Genomic DNA, 21,305 nt, shown 5'->3' with positions numbered 1-21,305 from the left:
CCCGCGGACTACGCGTCCCGTGGTGCCCCGCGCCCACTTCCGGGCCCCAGTGATGCCCTGCGGCGCGCCGGACGGTGGGCGGTCTGGCCATGCTTCGCGCGGTGAGCGCCCTGGGTGCGCGGCCCATGGGCCGGCCTCCAGCCCCGTTTCTGCTCCACGCGCGCTGCCGCAAGACCCGCCACGACCCGCCGGCCAAGTCCAAGGTCGGGCGCGTGGCGACCCCACCCGCTGTGGATCCTGCGGAATTCTTCGTGCTGACGGAGCGTTACAGGCAGTACCGCCAGACGGTGCGCGCCCTCAGGTGTGTGTGACGGAGGGGGAGGCGGTGCCGTCCGGCGTGTGTGTTAGGGCGGGTGGGCGAAGAGAGTGCCAACCTTGGACGCGTCTCCGTCCAGGCTGGAGTTCGTCTCCGAGGTGCGCAAGAAGGTGCACGAGGCCCGGGCCGGTGTCTTGGCAGAGCGCAAGGCACGAGAGGACGCCGCTGAGCACCGCGAGCTGATGGCCTGGAACCAGTCGGAGAACCAGCGGCTGCGCGAGCTGCGGTGAGTGGGGCGGGAGGCGGGGCGGGGACGCCTTGTCGGCCCGGAGACATCCAGCCACGCTCAACGTCGGCCTCTCACTATAACCAGGATGGCCAGGCTGCGGCAGGAGGCGCAGGAGCAGGAGCGGCAACAGGCGGAGGAGGAGGCCCGGCAGGCCCGAGAGGCGCAGGCTTGGGCGCAGCTCAAGGAGCGTGAAGTGCTGCAGCTGCAGGTGGGCCGTGTCTCCAGAGGGTGGGGCTGTAGGCCGTGAACTCCGCAGGTGCCGCAAGTCCTGCGCGCAGCCAGGTGGGGGAGGTGGGGCCCCGGCTACATGCAGAGGGAAGAGAGTAGCCTTGTGTCTTGACACGGGGTTAGCAGGTGAGGATTTGGAAGAAGAGGCGTGCAGGGAGAGTGCCTGTCAGGAGCGAAGACAGGGAGGTGAGAGTTGACACTGCAGTGTTCACGTGGCTAGCCGCTGTCTGTGAGACTGGCCCCCGCGTTCCCCAAGGAGTTTATATTTTGCCGTGAGGGTGGGAAAGTCACCGAAGGGTTTAAACATTTTGGCCTGGGATGACAGGTGTGAGACTTAAAAGCAGGGAGACCAGTTAGAAGTGATCCAGCGAGAATGGATGAGGCTTGAGTTAAAGTAATAGAGGGAGAAGGACAGTTTGAGAGAGATATTGAGAGACTGATTCCACCCAGTGAATTGTCACAGCTGGTGTTGTGGGTTTTGTCCAAAGTGTCCAGGGGATGATTGTCTAAGAGAACTGAATGTGGCAAAGCTGCCTGATGTTCTTCCACTGGAAGGTCATGGGGTGCTTAGAGAAGATCTGGGCTGCAGACATCTTTCCCACTGGAGAGCTGGAGCCCCTCCCTCAGTGGGCTAAAGGCTAGCAGCCATGTTCTGAGGGCTCCCATTCAGCTGGCCTTCTCTCTTCCAATAGGAGGAGGCAAAAAACTTCATCACCCGAGAGAACCTGGAGGCGCGGGTAGAAGAAGCGTTGGACTCCCCCAAGAGCTACAATTGGGCCATCACCAGAGAGGGACTGGTGGTCAGGCCACAGCACAAGGGCTCCTGAGGACCCAGTAAGGACAGTGTCCACCCAGGGACCGTAGGGGTAGGGGGGTTGGGCCTGATCTGGAATAAAGCAGTTGTTTCTTATGAAGGAGGAGGCTCTACCTATTCCAATGCAGCCTTCACTTTTGGGCCTCAGCACCGACCACTTGGTCAGAAACTCCACACACACAGTGCCCTGTTCTGCACCCATGTACAACTCTTAGCAAAGCACCAGACCTTAGACGTTTTCCATCTCACAGAGGAGCATCTCCTGAGTATCCTCAAGGTCCAGTGCCTGGCATATTGCAGTCCTTAGGCCAAATCTGGCCTATTGCTTCTTTTTGTAAATAAAGTGTATTGGAACACAGCCACAGCTATTCATTGACTGCTCTCACACTGCAATGGCAGAGATGAGCAGTGCAGCAGAGACCTTATGACTTGCAAAGTCTAAAGTGTTGTTACATGACTTTTAAACTTGAAATATAGTTGATTTACAATGTTTTGTTTCAGGTGTACGGCAGAGTGATTGAGTTATACATATACATCTATCCTTTTTTAGATTCTTTTCCATTATAGGTTATTACAAGATAATATAGTTCCCTGTGCTGTACAGTAGGTCCTTGCTGGTTATCTGTTTTATATATAGTAATGTGTATATTTTAATCCCAAACTCCTAATTTAGCTGCCCTCCCATTATGACTTATTTTGGGGTGGGGGAGCCACACCATGCGGCATGCAGAACTTCCCTACCAGGGATCAGACCTGTGCTTCCTGCAGTGGAAGTGCAGAGTCTTAACCACTGGACCACCAGGGAAGTCCTATATGACTTTTTACAGAAAAAGTTTGTTGACCCCTGATCTAGGGCTTTCAGGCTCCAGCAAGGAGCAGGTATCACCCAGTAACTGAGCCACAAAGTAGCCATTGGCCAAAGACCTGCTTCTGCTTGACCCTCAGTTTTGCTGGCCAGGGTCTGGTGTGCTCAAGACACAGAAGGCAAGAAGACCCCATTTCTTCTGGTGGCCCTCTCCACCCTTGGCCTCGGTGACCCACATTTACCCTGGCAGTGTCAGCTTCCTTGGACTACACACCAGGTTGGTGCTGGCAGAGGCTTGATTGACCTTTATAAGGTCAGTGTGGCTTGTCAAGCACTTGGAGCAAACCAGAAATACTTGTGATTAAAGTTCACAAGGTTGGGGACTTTCCTGGTGGTCCAGTGGGTAAGACTCTGTGCTCCCAATGGAGGGGGCCCGGGTTCAATCCCTGGTTGGGAATCTAGATCCTGCATGCATGCCACAGCTAAGAGTCCACATGCCACAACTAAAAGATCCCGTAGGCCTCAACTAAGACCTGGCGCAGCCTAAATAAATAAATATTAAAATAAAATAAAGTTCACAGGTTGAATAAGTGAGCATACAGATCCATAGCCCCTGCTCAGGTGCAGCCCCTCCAAGAATATCCAGGGTGAGGAAGAGACATGTTTCTCTGGGCCGGAGCTTATGTCCCTTTGCCACCATTCACTGAACTTTGCCTAGATGCCACCAGAGGAAAAAACAAAACAGAATCCTTGCTTTTTTCCTTAGTTCCCATGTTGTAGATAGGACCTGAGACCCTCAAGAAATGAAAACCTTTTAGGGAATATGGGCAATCCCTCATGTTCAGGTAGGGAAGCAGGTAATAGAGATGCAAGCAAAGGGCCATGATTATCATAGTGCCTAGGACACAGTCCCCATCAGGGTATTGCATCCCTGAGGGCAATGGCCTCCCTCCTCAGGCTGGTAATAGCTCTTCTTTTCCCTGGTACTGAGCCCAGGCACAGCACAGTGGAGTCCTGGATTTCAGGTGCTCAGCGTAATTTCTAGGGTGAGCTGATGGGCACACATTGTGGGCCATGGATTGTACCCACAGCCTTGGGCTTTGTTATGGTGAGGAGTGGACCATCTGGTCCCCTGCAGAGGAAGCCTTTGGTGAGCTTTCACATGGGACATTGAGCCTGTTTGGGGAAGTCCTTGCTTTTCTGTCAGGATCCAGACAAGCCATCTGTCTTCAGGTACAGGAGACAGTGTCATACTTTCTTGAAACTCTGTCTTTGGGGTGTGTTTCCTTCACTGCTGTCCTGCGTGGGGCTATAATTCCTTAGCATTCACTGCTGATGGCAGCATGTCATGCAGAGCTACCAAGCTTGAACATTTTTGTTCTCCACCCACAGCCATCTTACTGGTTTCGGCACAAATAGGCAGTTTAGTAACTTCAGGGTTAATTCAAGCCTAGTGCCATCTGTACCTGCATTTAATGGATTGTAAAGTGCTGCTAGGTGCACACGTAAGCTGTCAGGTCATACCCAGTCCAGGTTGCAGAGTTATGTGGTGTACCACGGAAGAATGCCTAATCTCCAGTAGAACCCTAATAGTTAACCTGATGGGCAGTCTTGCTCAGAAACACCAGGGTCTCTTCTGATTCTTACCTCAAGTTCCAAATACAGTTTGGATCTGCTACAGACAACGTGAGCTTATACCTCCTAGAGAGAATCTTTTCTTGCTCAAGGCCCCACTTAGTAGTAGATTTGAGGGCTACCCAATAAATGCATTTGGAGCACAATACCCAAATGTAAATGCTTTCACCAAAATTTGAAGAGGCCTACTGTGCTTTGTGCACAATAGGGTAGAGAAGATAGGGGACAAGTAGAATTTGTGTTTCACTTGTTGAGAGAGGTATGCTGACCCCCAAGAACTTGGTTGAGTGAGCACTTTTTTCCCAGGATTTATGTCCCTGATCAAGCATAGTTGTTTTGGGAAGTTCAGTGGTGGTCCAGTGGTTAGGACTCGGCGCTTTCACTGCTGTGGCACGGGTTCAGTCCCTGGTCGGGCAACTAAGATCCTGCAAGCCTCGCAGTATGGCCAGAAAAGAAAAGCATAGGTGTTTTACCAAAACACGCAGGATTCTTGCTGCTTCCAATTCTCTAGGAAAAGCAGCATGACGTCAGTGAAGTGGACCACCATTATGTCCTTGGCTTGGGGTGGGTGGTCAGGGTCTTGAGGATTAGGTTGTGCAGAGTTATTCCCCTTTGGGGCTGGGTTGTGGTGATATACTGCTGCCAGGTCAAGGCATGCTGCTAGTAGTAGTCCAAGTGGACAGAAAAGAATGTATTTGCCACGTGAATGGGTGCCGGGTGCCTCAGTCTGTTCCGTCAAGGAGACTACCTAGACCTCAGTAAGCCTAAAGTCATTCCCCATATTTTTGCAGTATACTCCAGATTTTCTGTGTCCCCAATGTATCCAATGTTCCCTGAAATCTTTGGGAAATTTCCCCCTGAACTTACCCTGTGGGTATTTTCCTGACATAAGTACAGAAGTGAAATGGATACCTAGGAAACAAGCCTAGTTGACGGCTAAAATGAGGGCAATTCTGAATTCTGGCAGGAAGAGTCAAGCTTGGAACTCTTTCCTTCCCAAATAGGAAATCAGAAGCGATATTTGCAATCCCAGATCCTGAAACAAACAGGCATTTCTCCCGAGGGGTACTTCGATGAGTATTTCCTCAGTGCAGGTAAATGCATAAGCCATGAATGTGAACATCCATGTCTGGTAAATTCATAGTGCAGTTTACAAAGCCTTGAGATTTAGAACCTGTAAGGAAGACCACCATACTGCCATGGGGCCCAATAAAGTGACATAAAGAAAGGCAGAGCTGCATAAGCCCCACCCTCACCAGTACTGTACAGTGGCTCTGTGGGTCACTGATACCTAATAATCTTCCACCATTCTTTGGGCATTTTCCCTCGCTGAGGGAAGTGTTATATTCACACTTATTTTTTTAATGCTGGCTCATGCGGGAGAAAATGGTCTGAGAGTGGGACTTTGTATCTGGGAAACCCATAACTGAGGTATAAACGTCAGCCATGACTATTGCACCTTTGCCTGTCACTGCCAGAGCCAAGCCCGCAAGTGCTGGTGCTGGCTGACCTGTTGCTGCTGCTGGAACTGCAGTGCCTGTGCAGGAAGGAACCCAGGAGCCACACTTAACCACCTCCACTGCTGCTGCAGCTGCCAGAAGTACCAGAAGCTGAGGGGAAATGTGGATTTGCCCTTCCTCTGGCTTTAAAGACAAATCTTTTGTCAGTGACTCTTATGTTACTGTCATAATGGAAGCCAGCTGGCAAGGAAGGCTGGGAAATGTGTGCAGGCCTCCAGCCTCCTGTGGAACTGAGAGCAATGGTTGAATAACCAGTACAAACCAATTTTTTTAGAAGCACTGTTTCTCACAACTTACAGTATTTAGAATGGGATAGGCAGAATTGTTTTGTGGGGACTTCTTTAAAATAAGGCGAGATGAAATTTGAGACAGTCATATATTTTGGCAATCAGGGATTCACACTTTCTGAAATTCTGCAAAAATTATCAATAGCAACAAACAGCATATCACTAGCTTGTTTTTTAATCTGAAAAATGTGATACTTTCAAATAAAATTTTGTCTAAAAACATAGTTTAATTCTAACTTTTAATAATAGACAAATTTTATTTGTCAAGAAGAGTTTCATGTAAAATATCTCCAAATTGTTTGGCAAAGGTCATTAAAATACATATTTTTGAAAACAGCAGTTTTGTAAGCAACTGTTCTATATACATCTTTTTTATCATCATTTATCAGGATTGTCACTTCTTTGTGTGAGACACATGGTTTTTTCCCTCTGAATATTTTATTGCTGCCTGTGACATTCAGCACTTTGGAAATGTTTTTAAATGACAAATTTCCCAGACAACATATGGACTGGAAGAAAATATTTGCAAACGATGTGACCAACAAAGGCTTAATTTCCGAAATATACAAACAACTCATACAACTCAGTATCAAAATAAAAGCAACCCCACCAAAAAATGGGCAGAAAACTTAAGTATACATTTCTCCAAAGAAGACATACAGAAGACCAACAGGCACATGAAAAGATGCTCAGCATTGCTAATTATTAGAGAAATGCAAATCAAAACTACAATGAGGGATCACCTCACACGGTCAGAATGGCCATCATCAAAAAGCCTACAAATAGGGCTTCCCTGGTGGCGCAGTGGTTGCGAGTCCGCCTGCCAATGCAGGGGACACGGGTTCGTGCCCTGGTCCGGGAAGATCCCACATGCCGCGGAGGGGCTGGGCCCGTGAGCCATGGCCGCTGAGCCTGTGCGTCTGGAGCCTGTGCTCCGCAACGGGAGAGGCCACAACAGTGAGAGGCCCGCGTACAGCAAAAAAAAAAAAAAAAAAAAAAAAAGTCTACAAATAAATCACTCGGTCCATAGTAGGCCTTCAATAAATCATCATTCCCCCACATTAAAAAAAAAAGTCTACAAATAATAAATGCTGGAGAGTGTGGAGAAAAGGGAATCCTTCTACGCTGCTGGTGGGAATGTAAATTGGTGTAGCCACTATGGAGTTTCCTTTAACAACTAAAAATAGAGTTGCCGTATGATCCAGCAATCCCACTCCTGGGCGTATATCTGCAAAAGACGAGAACTCTAATTAGAAAAGATAACATGCACCCCAATGTTCATAGCAGCACTATTTACAATCTCCAAGACACAGACGCAACCTAAGTGTACATCAACAGATGAATGGATAAAGAAGATGTGTTGTACATATACAATGGACTATTACTCAGCCATAAAAAAGAATGAAATAATGCCATTTGCAGCAATATGGATGTACCTAGAGATTATCATTCTAGGTGAAGTAAATCAAAGACAAATATATGATATCACTTATGTGGAATCTAAAAAAATGATGCAAATGAACTTATTTAGAAAACAGAAACAGACTCAGACATAGAAAGCAATGTTACAGTTACCAAAGGGGAAAGGTCAGGGGGAGGGATAAATTGGGAGTTTGGGATTAACAGGTACACACTACTCTATATAAAATAACCAACAAGGACCTACTATATAGCACAGGGAACTATATTCAATATCTTGTAAAAAACCTATAATGAAAAAGAATTTATATGTATATATGTGTGTATATATATGTATGTGTGTGTATATATATATATGAATCACTTTGCTGTACACCTGAAACTAACAACATTGTAAATCAACTATACTTCAATAAAAAAATTAAATAAATAAAATTATATAGCCAATAATAACAAGCAATTTCCAGTATTTCAGTTACTTCCTGACCCGGCAAAATTTAAGTTTTTGTTTTTGGATGATCTTTGCAAGTAGAATAACTGCTCCAGGAAACTAATTTGGGGATGACTTGAGCTGATTGAGTCACACCTTGTGGCTTCCGGGACCCTTTTGTGAGTTTATAGTAGAAATTAAAAATCTCCAAGAGATATGGGAGTGTTTGCCTGATTTCCCTGCTCACTGCTTCAATCCAGAAATCCATATGAATAAGTTAAAAATAGAGAAATTGTGGTGAGAGGCAACGTAGCTTAGTGGTTACAAACCTGGTGCAATCTGCCTGCATTTGAATCCCAGCTCCCCTTCATACTACTTTGTTCCCAATGTCTTTGGGAACATTTCTTAGTCTCTCTATGCCTCAGTTTCCTCAAAAGTAAAATAGGAATAATACTAATATCTACCTGTAAGATTATTGTAATTAAATGAGACATTCGTGTAAAGCTGAAGTTCAGTGCTTGGGACTTAGTAGGTGCTCAACACATGTTAAATGAAACTAGAGAATGGCCTTAAACTCATACCACGAACTAAAACAATATGGTGATTCCTCAAAAGAATTATATGCCAAATACAGTAAAACTGGGAATCAATTGCGGGAGGAAGCCAAGATCCACTGTGCAGCTTCCCCTACCTCCAGCAGAGGGCAGCCTCACCAAGACAGTGACAGGGCCTTCAAAAGTTGGTAAATTTGACTACATTATTTTTACAAAGAAATGAAAGAAGGAAGGGCAGCAGGAACCTAGGTAGTTGTTCTCTCAGTCTGTTTCCTCTAACATCACTCTGTCTCTTAAATCTGTTGCTCTCTGTACGTTTGCAGTCTGCCTCTCTCTGCCTCTCATTTGAAAGTAAGTTGCAGCCGTCACAACACTTTATCTCTAAACATTTAAACATATATCATTTCAGAACAAGGTCATTTTCCAAAATAACTCTAATGTTATTATCTACCCAAGAAATCAACTCCCTATTTCCCCATCCTTCAAGCCTCTGACAACTACCATTCTACTTTCTGTCTCTATGAATTTGACTATTTTAGATATCTCAAATAAGTGAAATCATACAGTATTTGTCTTTTTTGTGACTGGCTTATTCACTTAGCATGATGTCTTCAAGGTTTATCCACGTTGCATCATGTGTCAGAATTTGCTTTTTTTTTTTTTCAGGCCATGCCACGCAGCTTTTGGGATCTTAGTTCCCTGACTAGGGATCGAACCCAGGCCCAGCAATAAAAGCACCAAGTCCTAACCACTGGACTCCTGGGGAATTCCCTCCTTTCTTTTTAAAAAAGTCACATTGATCATTGAAATACAATGGTATTCCTATGTATGTATATACCACATTTTGTTTACCCATTCATCCACCCATGGACACTTAGGCTGATTCCACATTTTGGCTATTGTGAATAATGTTGCTATGGACATGGGTATACAAATATCTCTTCAAGACCGTGCTTTCAATTCTTTTGGATATATACCCCGAAGTAGAATTGCTGGATCATATGGGAATTTTATTTTTAATTTTTTGAGGAATCACCATACTATTTTCCATGGCAGCTGTACCATTTTACATTCCCACCAATAGTGCACAAAAGTTCGTTTGTCTACATCCTTGCCAACACGTTATTTTCTGTTTTTGTTTTTTTTGTTTGTTTGTTTGGTTGATTTTGATAGATCCCAATGGGTGTCTCATTGTGATTTTTATCCGAATTTTTTAGTTTTGATGAAGCCTAGATTATCGATTTTTTTTCTTTCATGAATCATGCTTTTGGTGTCATATCTAAGACTCATTACCTAATCACAGGTAATAAACATTTTTTTCCTACTATTCTAAAAGTTTGATAGTCTTCAGTTTTACATTTAGATCTATAAACCATGTCAGTTAATATTTGTATAAGGTGTGAAGTTTAAGTCAAGTTTCATTATTTTACATATGATATCTAATAGTTCTTGAACCACTTGTTGAAAAGACTAGATTTTTCTCCTTTGAATTGCCTTTGAACATCTGTCAAAAATCAACTGACATGGGACTTCCCTGGTGGCACAGTGGTTAAGAATCCTCCTGCCAATGCAAGGGACATGGATTCGAGCCCTGGGCCAGGAGGGTCTCACATGCCACGGAGCAACTAAGCCCGTGCGCCACAACTACTGAGCCTGCACTCTAGAGCCCTCGAGCCACAACTACTAAGCTCGTGCGCCACAACTACTGAGCCTGCACTCTAGAGCCCTCGAGCCACAACTACTGAGCCCGTGTGCCACAACTGCTGAAGCCCACGTGCCTAGAGCCCATGCTCTGCAACAAAAAGAAGCCACAATGAGAAGCCCACGCACCACATCTAAGAGTAGCCCCCACTCACTGCAACTAGAGAAAGCCCACGCTCAACAACGAAGACACAAGGCAACCATAAATAAATAAATAAACTGACTTTGTCAGTTTCCTGGTTTTGGGTTATATGAAACACTATCAATGGGGGATCTTGAGGGAAGCTGCATAAAAGGTATAGATTAAATCTCTGTATTATTTTTTGCAACTTTTTGTGAGTCTTTAAATATTTTAAAATACAGTATTTTAAAAAATCAGTTGGCCATATTTGTGTGGACCTATTTTTAGATTCTCTATTATGTCCCCCTGGTCTATGTGTCTTGATTATTGTAACTTTATGGTAATTCTTAAAATCAGATAGTATGATTCCTCCACCTTTATTCTTCTTTTACCAAATTGTTTTGGCTATTCCAGTTTCCTTGCTTTCCAATTGAATTTTAGATTCAGCTTGTCTGTAGTTACAAAAATTCCTGCTGGAATTTTGATTAAAGTTGTGATATTGTTTTATCAATTAGATATTATTTTATAACCCACAGTATAGTCTATTGGTCAATGTGTTCCATGTGCTTTTGTAAAGAATGTACATTTTAAACAAGTTATGACACAAATGACCCTATCTACAAAACAGAGACAGACTCACAGGCATAGAGAACAGACTTGTGGTTGCCAAGGGAAAGGGGGTTGGGGGGGGATGGAGTGGGAGTTTGGTGTTAGCAGATATAAGCTATTATATATAGAATGGATAAACAACAAGGTCCTACTATATAGCACAGAGAACTATATTCAATATCCTGTGATAAACCATAATGGAAAAGAATATTAAAAAATAATGTATATATATGGATAACTGAATCACTTTGCTGTATAGCAGAAATTAACACATTGTAAATCAACTATACTTCAATAAAAAGCAACAACAAAAACAAGGACCTACTGTATAGCACAGGAAACTATATTCAATGTCTTGTAAGAACCTGAAAAAGTGTATATATATATATCTGTATCACTTTGCTGTACACCTGAAGCTAACACAACATTGTAACTTAACTATACTTCAATATTTTTAAATGGTTAAAAAAAATCCCAACAGGAATAAAAACAAAAAGAAAGAATGTATATTTTGTTTTTGAGTGATGTGTATATTGTTTTTGAGTGAAGTATTGTATAAATGTCAATTAGATCCAGCTGGTTGGTAGTGGAGTTCAGTTCTGTATCCTCGTTGATTTTCTGTCTATTACTATCAGTTACTGAGAGTGGAATATTAAAGTCTTTGATTATAATTGTGGATTTGTCTATTTCTCCATTTAGTTCTGTTCGTTTTTGCTTCGTGTATTGTTACTGAGTCCAAGCTTGCTCTGCTTTCAGCACGACAAGCCAATAAATTGGGAGACAAGGTGTTGAGGCAAGAGCATCTTCATTCAGAAAGCTGGCAGACCGAAAAGATGGCAGACTAGTGTACCCCAAAAACACATCTTATCAGGGTCTGGATGCCAGTTTCTCTTATAGAACAGGGGGGGAAGAGGTGAGGAAGTAAAATAAAAAGACCATTTGTCTTGCAAAATCTCCCTCAGCCCACATGGGGAGGGGATGTGTTAATTTCTTCTTTTCTGCAGCCATTCACAGGTGGGCAGGGTCAGAATGTCTCTCTGTGAGCTGAATAAAAGCCTTCTAGTTTAACAGTCAGGCAGAGGGGCAGGGTTCCCTGTGGCAGGCCATTTTGTATGCTTACAGCTATAGACAGTGATTATAATAATAACAAGAGCAACGAAAAGCAAAGGTTAAAGTAGAGGAAACAGAACCAACATGGCGTCAGAATGTGCTCTTCCCTGTTACAATTCCCCACTGTCAATGTCCATTCCACAGTCTTGTGGAAAAAGGGGCGATGACCGTTCTAACTTCTTGTTGTGTCTCATCAAATGGATCTTTCTGGGAATGTCCGCCATCAGTGCCAGTGTTCCAAATATTGCTTCTTTTGTTCCTCTTTGGAAAGTGTCTACTTTACACCTGTAGACTTAAAGAATATTCACAACCTAAAAGTTGAGAGTTATGTTTTATTCAACGGGAATTTTGAGGACTTCAAGCCCAGGAGGCAACATCTCAAGTTAAGGAATTTAGTGCTTTTCTATGTATGGGAAGATGCAAGAGCCTGGGCTCAATGAAATCATTCCTTTGATACACACCTCAGCTATCTGGGGCCTGTATCCTGTGTTTTCATATCCTGAGTTTCCTCGGGGCTCACCATAGGGAGTGGCTGCAGTCTAACGGCTGGTATGGCAGGAAACATTCCATTTCTTAGGTCTTCTCCTCTTGGTCAGGAATTTGACCAATATTTGGGAGACACTTCATGATCAAATTTTGTCCCACAGCACTGGGAGGCTCATCCCAGATCAGGCAAAAATTCTTAAAATGCAACTCCAGGTGCTAATTTTTGGATTAGGCCCTATCAATAATTAAAGATTCTCTGGATCCTCTGTCAATTATGATCCAGGAGACATTTTCCCTTGTTGCTTCTTCCCATACTTAGAATCACATTATTACAATTATTTTATGTTATAAATGTGATCTGTTTCCTCAAGATGTTTAGCCTTAAAAGTTTTTGTTGGAGGCCTTGTTTCACACTGGGTACTGTAAAAGACAACAATCTTATAAAATAGGATATAAGTAATGCAGCTAGTAACATTGACAAAGCACAATTTGGAAACAAAGAACAAATTAATACAATGATTAGTATAACTAGTTGTAATCCAGTTGCAATAACGAGCGACCAAAGGAAAAATAACTGATTTAATGAGCCATATGCAGTTTCACTGTACCAGCCATGCATACTTAAACATGCACGGCTTAATCTTTAAGACAAGCATATACTACTGGCAGGATCAACCAGGTAGAGAGAAAAAGATAAATGTTTTCTCTTTGTTTACAAAGGCATACTTTATCAACCTGTTGTAGATAATAGCCTAAGAGAAAAGTTTTTTTCTGAAAAACTAAGATTAAAGCTAGTATATTTCCCAAAGTCATAAAGTTATAAATCATATTTACCAGTCCTTTCAGTCCCATGTAATTAATTCCTGTTGATCTGGGTGAAGTAATCAGGCTTTCCATTAGTTTTTTCTTTGAATTTTTGAATTTCACTTTATTTTTTTATACAGCAGGTTCTTATTAGTTATCCATTTTATACATATTAGTGTATATATGTCAATCCCAATCTCCCAGTTCATCACACCACCACCATCCCCCCCAGCCACTTTCCCCTCTTGGTGTCCATACGTTTGTTCTCTACATCTGTGTCTCAATTTCTGCCCTGTAAACTAGTTCATCTGTACCATTTTTCTAGGTTCCACATATATGCATTAATATACAATATTTGTTTTTCTCTTTCTGACTTAATTCACTCTGTATGACAGTCTCTAGATACACCCACGTCTCTACAAATGACCCAATTTCGTTCCTTTTTATGGCTGAGTAATATTCCATTGTATATATGTACCACAACTTCTTCATCCATTCATCTGTCGATGGACATTTAGGTTGCTTCCATGACCTGGCTATTGTAAATAGTGCTGCAATGAACATTGGGGTGCCTGTGTCTTTTTGAATTATGTTTTTCTCTGGGTATATGCCCAGTAGTGGGATTGCTGGGTCATATGGTAATTCGATTTTTAGTTTTTTAAGGAACCTCCATACTGTTCTCCATAGTGACTGTATCAATTTACATTCCCACCAACAGTGCAAGGGGATTCCCTTTTCTCCACACCCTCTGCAGCATTTGTTGTTTGTAGATTTTCTGATGATGCCCATTCTAACTGGTGTGAGGTGATACCTCATTGTAGTTTTGATTTGCATTTCTCTAATAATTAGTGATGTTGAGCAGCTTTTCATGTGCTTCTTGGCCATCTATGTCTTCTTTGGAGAAATGTCTGTTTAGGTCTTCTGCCCATTTTTTGATTGGGTTGTTTGTTTTTTTAATATTGAGGTGCATGAGCTGTTTATATATTTTGGAGATTAATCCTTTGTCCATTGATTCATTTGCAAATATTCTCCCATTCTGAGGGTTGTCTTTTCGTCTTGTTTGTAGTTTCCTTTACTTTGCAAAAGCTTTGAAGTTTTATTAGGTCCCATTTGTTTATTTTTGTTTTTATTTCCATTACTCTAGGAGATGGATCAAAGAAGATCTTGCTGTGATTTATGCCAAAGAGTGTTCTTCCTATGTTTTCCTCTGACTTTTATAGTGTCCAGTCTTACATTTAGGTCTCTGATCCATTTTGAGTTTATTTGTGTGTATGGTGTTAGGGAGTGTTCTAATTTCATTCATTTACATGTAGCTGTCCAGTTGTCCCAGCACCACTTATTGAAGAGGCTGTCTTTTCTCCATTGTATATTCTTGCCTCCTTTGTCATAGATTAGTTGACCATAGGTGCATGGGTTTATCTCTGGGCTTTCTATCCTGTTCCATTTATCTATATTTCTGTTTTTGTACCAGTACCATACTGTCTTGATTACTGTAGCTTTGTAGTATACTCTGAAGTCAGGGAGTCTGATTCCTCTAGTTCTGTTTTTTTCCCTCAAGACTGCTTTGGCTATTCGGGGTCTTTTGTGTCTCCATACAAATTTTAAGATTTTTTTGTTCTAGTTGTGTAAAACATGCCATTGGTAATTTGATAGGGATTGCATTGAATCTGTAGATTGCTTTGGGTAGTATAGTCATTTTCACAATATTGATTCTTCCAATCCAAGAACATGGTATATCTCTCCATCTGTTGGTGTCATCTTTAATTTCTTTCATCGGTGTCTTATAGTTTTCTGCATACAGGTCTTTTGTCTCCCTAGGTAGGTTTATTCCTAGGTATTTTATTCTTTTTGTTGCAATGGTAAATGGGATTGTTTCCTTAATTTCTCTTTCAGATTTTTCATCATTAGTGTATAGGAATGCAAGAGATTTCTGTGCATTAATTTTGTATCCTGCTACTTTACCAAATTCATTGATTAGCTCTAGTAGTTCTCTGGTGGCATCTTTAGGATTCTCTATTTATAATATCATGTCATCTACAAACAGTGACATTGTTACTTCTTCTTTTCCAATTTGGATTCCTTTTATTTCTTTTTCTTCTCTGACTGCCATGGCTAAGACTTCCAAAAACTATGTTGAATAATAGTGGCGAGAGTGGACATCCTTGTCTTGTTCCTGATCTTAAAGGAAATGCTTTCAGTTTTTCACCATTGAGAATGATGTTTGTTGTGGGTTTGTCGTATATGGCCTTTATTATGTTGAGGTAGTTTCCCTCAATGGCCACTTTCTGGAGAGTTTTTATCATAAATGGGTGTTGAATTTTGTCAAAAGCTCTTTCTGCATCTATTGAGATGATCATATGGTTTTTATTCTTCAATTTGTTAGTATAGTATATCACATTGATTGATTTGCATATATTGAAGAATCCTTGCATCCCTGGGATAAATCCCACTTCATAATGGTGTATGATCCTTTTAATGTGTTGTTGGATTCTGTTTGCTAGTATTTTGTTGAGGATTTTTGTATCTATATTCATCAGTGATATTGGTCTGTAATTTTCTGTTTTTGTAGTATCGTTGTCTTGTTTTGGTATCAGGGTGATGGTGGTCTCATAAAATGAGTTTGGGAGTGTTCCTCCGCAATATTTTGGAAGAATTTGTGAAGAATGGTGTTAACTTTTCTCTAAATGTTTCATAGAATTCACTTGTGAAGCCATCTGGTCCTGGACTTTTGTTTATTGGAAGATTTTTAATCACAGTTTCCACTTCATTACTTGTGATTGGTCTGTTCATATTTTCTATTTCTTCCTGGTTCCATCTTAGAAGGTTATACCTTTCTAAGAATTTGTCCATTTCTTCCAGGTTGTCCATTTTATTGGAACAGAGTTGCTTGTAGTAGTCTCTTAGGATGCTTTGTATTTCTGTGGTGTCTGTTGTAACTTCTCCTTTTTCATTTCTAATTTTATTGATTTGAGTCCTCTCCCTCTTTTTCTTAATGAGTCTGGCTAATGGTTTAACAATTTTGTTTATCTTCTCAAAGAACCAGCTTTTAATTATATTGATCTTTGCTATTGTTTTCTTTCTTTCTATTTCATTTATTTTTGCTCTGATCTTTATGATTTCTTTCCTTCTGCTAACTTTGGGTTTTGTTTGTTCTTCTTTCTCTAGTTCCTTTAGGTGTAAGGTTAGATTGTTTATTTGAGATTTTTCTTATTTCTTGAGGTAGGCTTGTATAGCTATAAACTTCCCTCTTAGAACTGCTTTTGCTGCATCCCATAGGTTTTCATTGTCATTTTTCTCTAGGTATTTTTTTAATTTCCTCTTTGATTTGATCTCTTGGTTATTTAGTAATGTAGTGTTTAGCCTCCATGTGTTTGTGCTTTTTATGGTTTTTTCCCCATAATTCATTTCTAATCTCATAGTGTTGTGGTCAGAAAAGATGCTTGATACGATTTCAATTTTCTTAAATTTACTGAGGCTTGATTTGTGACCCAAGATGTGATCTATCCTGGAGAATGTTCCATGTGCACTTGAGAAGAAAGTGTAATCTCTGTTTTGGGATGGAGTGTCCTATAAATATCAATTAAATCTATCTGGTCTATTGTGTCATTTAAAGCTTGGGTTTCCTTATTAATTTTCTGTTTGGATGATCTGTCCATTGGTGTAAGTGAGGTGTTAAAGTCTCCCACTATTATTGTGTTACTGTTGGTTTCCTTTTTTATAGCTGTTAGCAGTTGCCTTATGTATTGAGGTGCTCCTATGTTGGGTGCATATATATTTATAATTGTTATTTCTTCTTCTTGGATTGATCCCCTGATCATTATGTAGTGTCCTTCCTTGTCTCTTGTAACATTGTTTATTTTAAAGCCTATTTTATCTGATATTAGTATTGCTGCTCCAGCTTTCTTTTGATTTCCATTTGCATGGAATGTGTTTTTCCATCCCCTCACTTTCAGTCTGAATGTGTCCCTAGGTCTGAAGTGGGGCTCTGTAGACAGCATGTATATGGGTCTTGTTTTTGTATCCATTCAGCAAGCAAGTGTCTTTTGGTTGGAGCATTTAATCCATCCACATTTAGGGTAATTATCGATATGTATGTTCCTATTACCATTTTCTTAATTGTTTGGGGTTTGTATTTGTAAGTCTTTTCTTCTCTTTTGTTTCCCACTAGAGAAGTTCCTTTAGCATTTGTTGTAGAGCAGGTTTTGGTGGTGCTAAATTCTCTTCGCTTTTGCATGTCTGTAAAGCTTTTGATTTCTCCATCGAATCTGAATGAGATCCTTGCCGGGTAGAGTAATCTTGGTTGTAGGTTCTTTCCTGTCATCACTTTAAGTATGTCATGCCACTGCCTTCTGGCTTGTAGAGTTTCTGCTGATAAATCAGCTGTTAACCTTATGGGAGTTCCCTTGTATGTTATTTGTCATTTTTCCCTTGCTGCTTTCAATAATTTTTCTTTGTCTTTAATTTTTGCCAGTTTGATTGCTATGTGTCTCAACGTGTTTCTCCTTGGGTTTATCCTGTATGGGACTCTCTGCACTTCCTGGACTTGGGTGGCTATTTCCTTTCCTATGTTAGGAAATTTTTCAACTATAATCTCTTCAAATATTTTCTCAGGTCCCTTCTCTCTCTCTTCTCCTTCTGGTGCCCCTATAATGCGAATGTTGTTGCATTTAATATTGTCCCAGAGGTCTCTTAGGCTGTCTTCATTTCTTTTCATTCTTTTTTCATTATTCTGTTCCACAGCAGTGAATTCCACCATTCTGTCTTCCAGGTCACTTATCCATTCTTCTTTCTCAGTTGTTCTGCTATTGATTCCTTCTAGTGTAGTTTTCATTTCAGTAATTGTGTTGTTCATCTCTGTTGGTTTGTTCTTTAATTTTAGGTCTCTGTTAAACATTTCTTGCATCTTCTTGATCTTTGCCTCCATTCTTTTTCTGAGGTCCTGGGTCATCTTCACTAGCATTATTTTGAATTCTTTTTCTGGAAGGTTGCCTATCTTCACTTCATTTAGTTGTTTTTCTGGGGTTTTATCTTGTTCCTTCATCTGGTACATAGCCCTCTGCCTTTTCATCTTGTCTGTCTTTCTGTGAATGTGGTTTTTGTTCCACAGTCTGCAGGATTGTATTTCTTCTTGCTTCTGCTGTCTGCCCTCTGGTGGATGAGGCTAAGAGGCTTATGCACTTTTCCTTATGGGAGGGACTGGTGGTGGGTAGAGCCGACTGTTGCTTTGGTGGGCAGAGCTCAGTAGAACTTTAATCCGCTTGACTGCTGATGGGTGGTGCTGGGTTCCCACCCTGTTGATTGTTTGGCCTGAGGCAACCCAACACTGGAGCCTACCTGGGCTCTTTGGTGGGGCCAATGGCGAACTCTGGGGGGGGGGCTCACACCAAGGAGTACTTCCCAGAACTTCTGCTGCCAGTGTCCTTGTCCTCACCGTGAGCCACAGCCACCCCCGCCTCTGCAGGAGACCCTCCAACACTAGAAGGTAGGTCTGGTTCGGTCTCCCCTGGGGTCACTGCTCCTTCCCCTGGGTCCCAATTCGCACACTACTTTGTGTGTGCCCTCCAAGAGTGGAATCTCTGTTTCCCCCAGTTCTGTCCAAGTCCTGCAATCAAATCCCAGTAGCCTTCAAAGTCTGATTCTCTAGGAATTCCTCGTCCTGTTGCCGGACCCCCAGGTTGGGAAGCCTGATGTGGGGCTCAGAACCTTCACTCCAGTGGGTGGACTTCTGTGATATAAGTGTTCTCCAGTCTGTGAATTACCCACCCAGCAGTTATGGGATTTGATTTTACTGTGATTGTGTCCCTCCTGCCAACTCATTTTGGCTTCTCCTTTGTCTTTGGATGTGGGGTATCTTTTTTGGTGAGTTTCAGTGTCTTCCTGTCGATGATTGTCCAGCAGCTAGTTGTGATTCTGGTGTTCTCACAAGAAGGAGTGAGAGCACATCCTTCTACTCTGCCATCTTGGTTACAATCTAAAGATCTGAGTACAATGCAACTGGCAGGAAACTTGGATATTTCTGTGACATATAACATTTTAGAATAACTGGAATTATGATTGATAACATATCAGGACATATCAGATGTTAAGGATTCCATATAAATTTTGGAATATCTATATTAATAACATTTATCCATACACTATAAACTAAGGTTCATCTGCAATCACTTGAAGATGTTTTTGAAGTAATTTAACATACCAAATAAACGTAGTTTGACATTCCTCTCTGAGATGTCTCAGAGATGTTCTTTCCAAGTAACCCAGGGTCAGCTGGAGGCTAAAACACTTTTGTCAGATTTTGATATTTGGGAAGTTTGTTAAAAATATCAAAAAGGTTTTAAAACAAAACAGGATCATAGGTCACTGTGAAACAATACTGATTCATTTAACCAAAGTCACAAAACAATTAAAAGAAAGCAAATACGGATCATCTAAGGGCACAGAAACTCATACAATCTGTTATCAAAAAGGAGCACTTCTTTTTTTTTTTTTAATTTTATTTATTTATTTTTGACTAGGGTCTTCGTTTGGGGTCTTTGTTTCTGTGTGAGTGCTGTCTCTAGTTGAGGCAAGCGGGGGCCACTCTTCATCGCGGTGCACGGGCCTCTCACTATCACGGCCTCTCTCGTTGCGGAGCACAGGCTCCGGACGCACAGACTCAGTAGTTGTGGCTCACAGGCCCAGTTGCTCCGCGGCATCTGGGATCCTCCCAGACCACGGCTCGAACCCGTGTCCGCTGCATCGGCAGGCAGATTCTTAACCACTGCGCCACCAGGGAAGCCCCCAAAAGGAGCACTTCTAACAGAGAGAGAGATCAAATTCCAGTCTTGTATTAGCTTACTTAACAAAATGCATTTACTTAGTTAAATTCAATCTAAATTTAGTTAATCCTGACCATGTATAAAACTTTCTCAGTAAAATGTAATTTCATCCCTCATACCTTCTTAACTGAAAGCACACATTCTACTATATTGAAATGTTTTATTATTTTCAGTAGCTTTAATTACATATTTAAATTAAAATCCCCAACTCTTAAAAATCTTAATTTCTAGTGAAAACCAAGAGGCAAGTAATAGTCACCAAAATCTGGAGAGACTATTTTAGATAATCTTCAGAACATACTTATTCATATAGAGTTTACCTAAGGCTCTTATCTCATTTACATTTACTTTAAGGTTTCATCATATCAAGTTATTTTTCTTGCTGACAAATTTGTAACAGGTATAACAAGATTTCATTTAACTTCTCTTAAACCTAGGTGCAGTGAAAGTATTATACTTAATGTTGATGACCCTAAAGACATGTTTATATTAATTAGATCAACAAAAACATTAATACCAGGTACTAATTTAATACTATTTTCCAGTTCACATGAACCTGAAACTCATTTATCTCAATTTCTCTTGTGTTTAGAATTGTTTGGTTTGTAAGCACTTACTTTTCTTTAAGCCAGTTAAACAGAGCTCATTCAGCCACTTCCTAGATGAGGGGGTGAAACTCATCAAGAAGATGGGTGACCACCTGACCAACCTCTGCAGGCTGGCTTGTCCCCAGGCTGGGCTGGGCAAGTACCTCTTTGAGAGGCTCACCCTCAAGCATGACTAGGAGCCTCTGCAACCCAGTGGCCTTTGAGGACCCCCTTTGGTGTCAGGGCTTCTACCTGAAGCCCCCCTCTGCAGCCAGTATGCAACTTCTTAACCATCCTGGAGCCTTCTTCCAAGCCTTGGACCAAATGGAAACAATAAAGCTTTTTGCAGGAAAAAAAAAAAAGCAGAGTTCATCCACAAATAACATCAGCAATGTTATCCAAAGACAAAGGTACATACAAACACACAAACAGAGAGATCTCATAGTTCTCATTTCAAAATTTCAGCCCTGAGTTGGGTACAGCACTGTAAAACCCATCAGTTTACAAAAGAGGTTGGATTAAAATTAGGTTTTTGGCAGATGGAAAAAAATCAAGCTCACTTTCTAGATGGCTAAATATTTATAGAAAAGACACTTAGGATTTCTATACCTTTGACAAGTCAATTTCTAAATTACTTTACCCTCTTTTCAAAATTTACATTTTATTTATTTTATTTTTGGCTGCGTTGTGTCTTTGTTGCTGCTCACGGGCTTTTCTCTGGTTTTGGCGAGCAGGGGCTACTCTTCGTTGCGGTGCACGGGATTCTCATGGCAGTGGCTTCTCTTGTTGTGCAGCACAGGCTCTAGGTGCATAGGCTTCAGTAGTTGTGGCA

General features: G+C 41.5%; 1 protein-coding gene across 3 annotated transcripts; it reads left to right on the top strand.

Annotated features, from left to right (window-relative positions):
* Window positions 1-40: 40 nt before the first annotated feature.
* Window positions 41-10,857, top strand: MRPS26 (mitochondrial ribosomal protein S26). Of its 3 annotated transcripts, none has more exons than XM_067012351.1 (5): window positions 41-301; window positions 396-542; window positions 630-753; window positions 1,466-1,607; window positions 8,904-10,857. In XM_067012351.1, the coding sequence occupies exons 1-4, from the start codon at window positions 90-92 to the stop codon at window positions 1,598-1,600; spliced, it is 618 nt and encodes a 205-aa protein (XP_066868452.1). In that variant the 5' UTR covers window positions 41-89; the 3' UTR covers window positions 1,601-1,607; window positions 8,904-10,857. The 3 variants fall into 3 exon arrangements, with proteins under 3 accessions (XP_066868452.1, XP_058893707.1, XP_058893706.1); XM_059037724.2 differs by lacking the exon at window positions 8,904-10,857 and adding an exon at window positions 5,506-6,164; XM_059037723.2 differs by lacking the exon at window positions 8,904-10,857 and having other exon boundaries at window positions 1,466-1,945.
* The last annotated feature ends 10,448 nt before the right edge of the window (window positions 10,858-21,305 follow it).

This window comes from Kogia breviceps, chromosome 14 (assembly GCF_026419965.1).
Source record: "Kogia breviceps isolate mKogBre1 chromosome 14, mKogBre1 haplotype 1, whole genome shotgun sequence".
Lineage (NCBI taxonomy): Eukaryota > Metazoa > Chordata > Mammalia > Artiodactyla > Physeteridae > Kogia > Kogia breviceps.
This window is presented reverse-complemented; position numbering and strand designations above follow the sequence as displayed.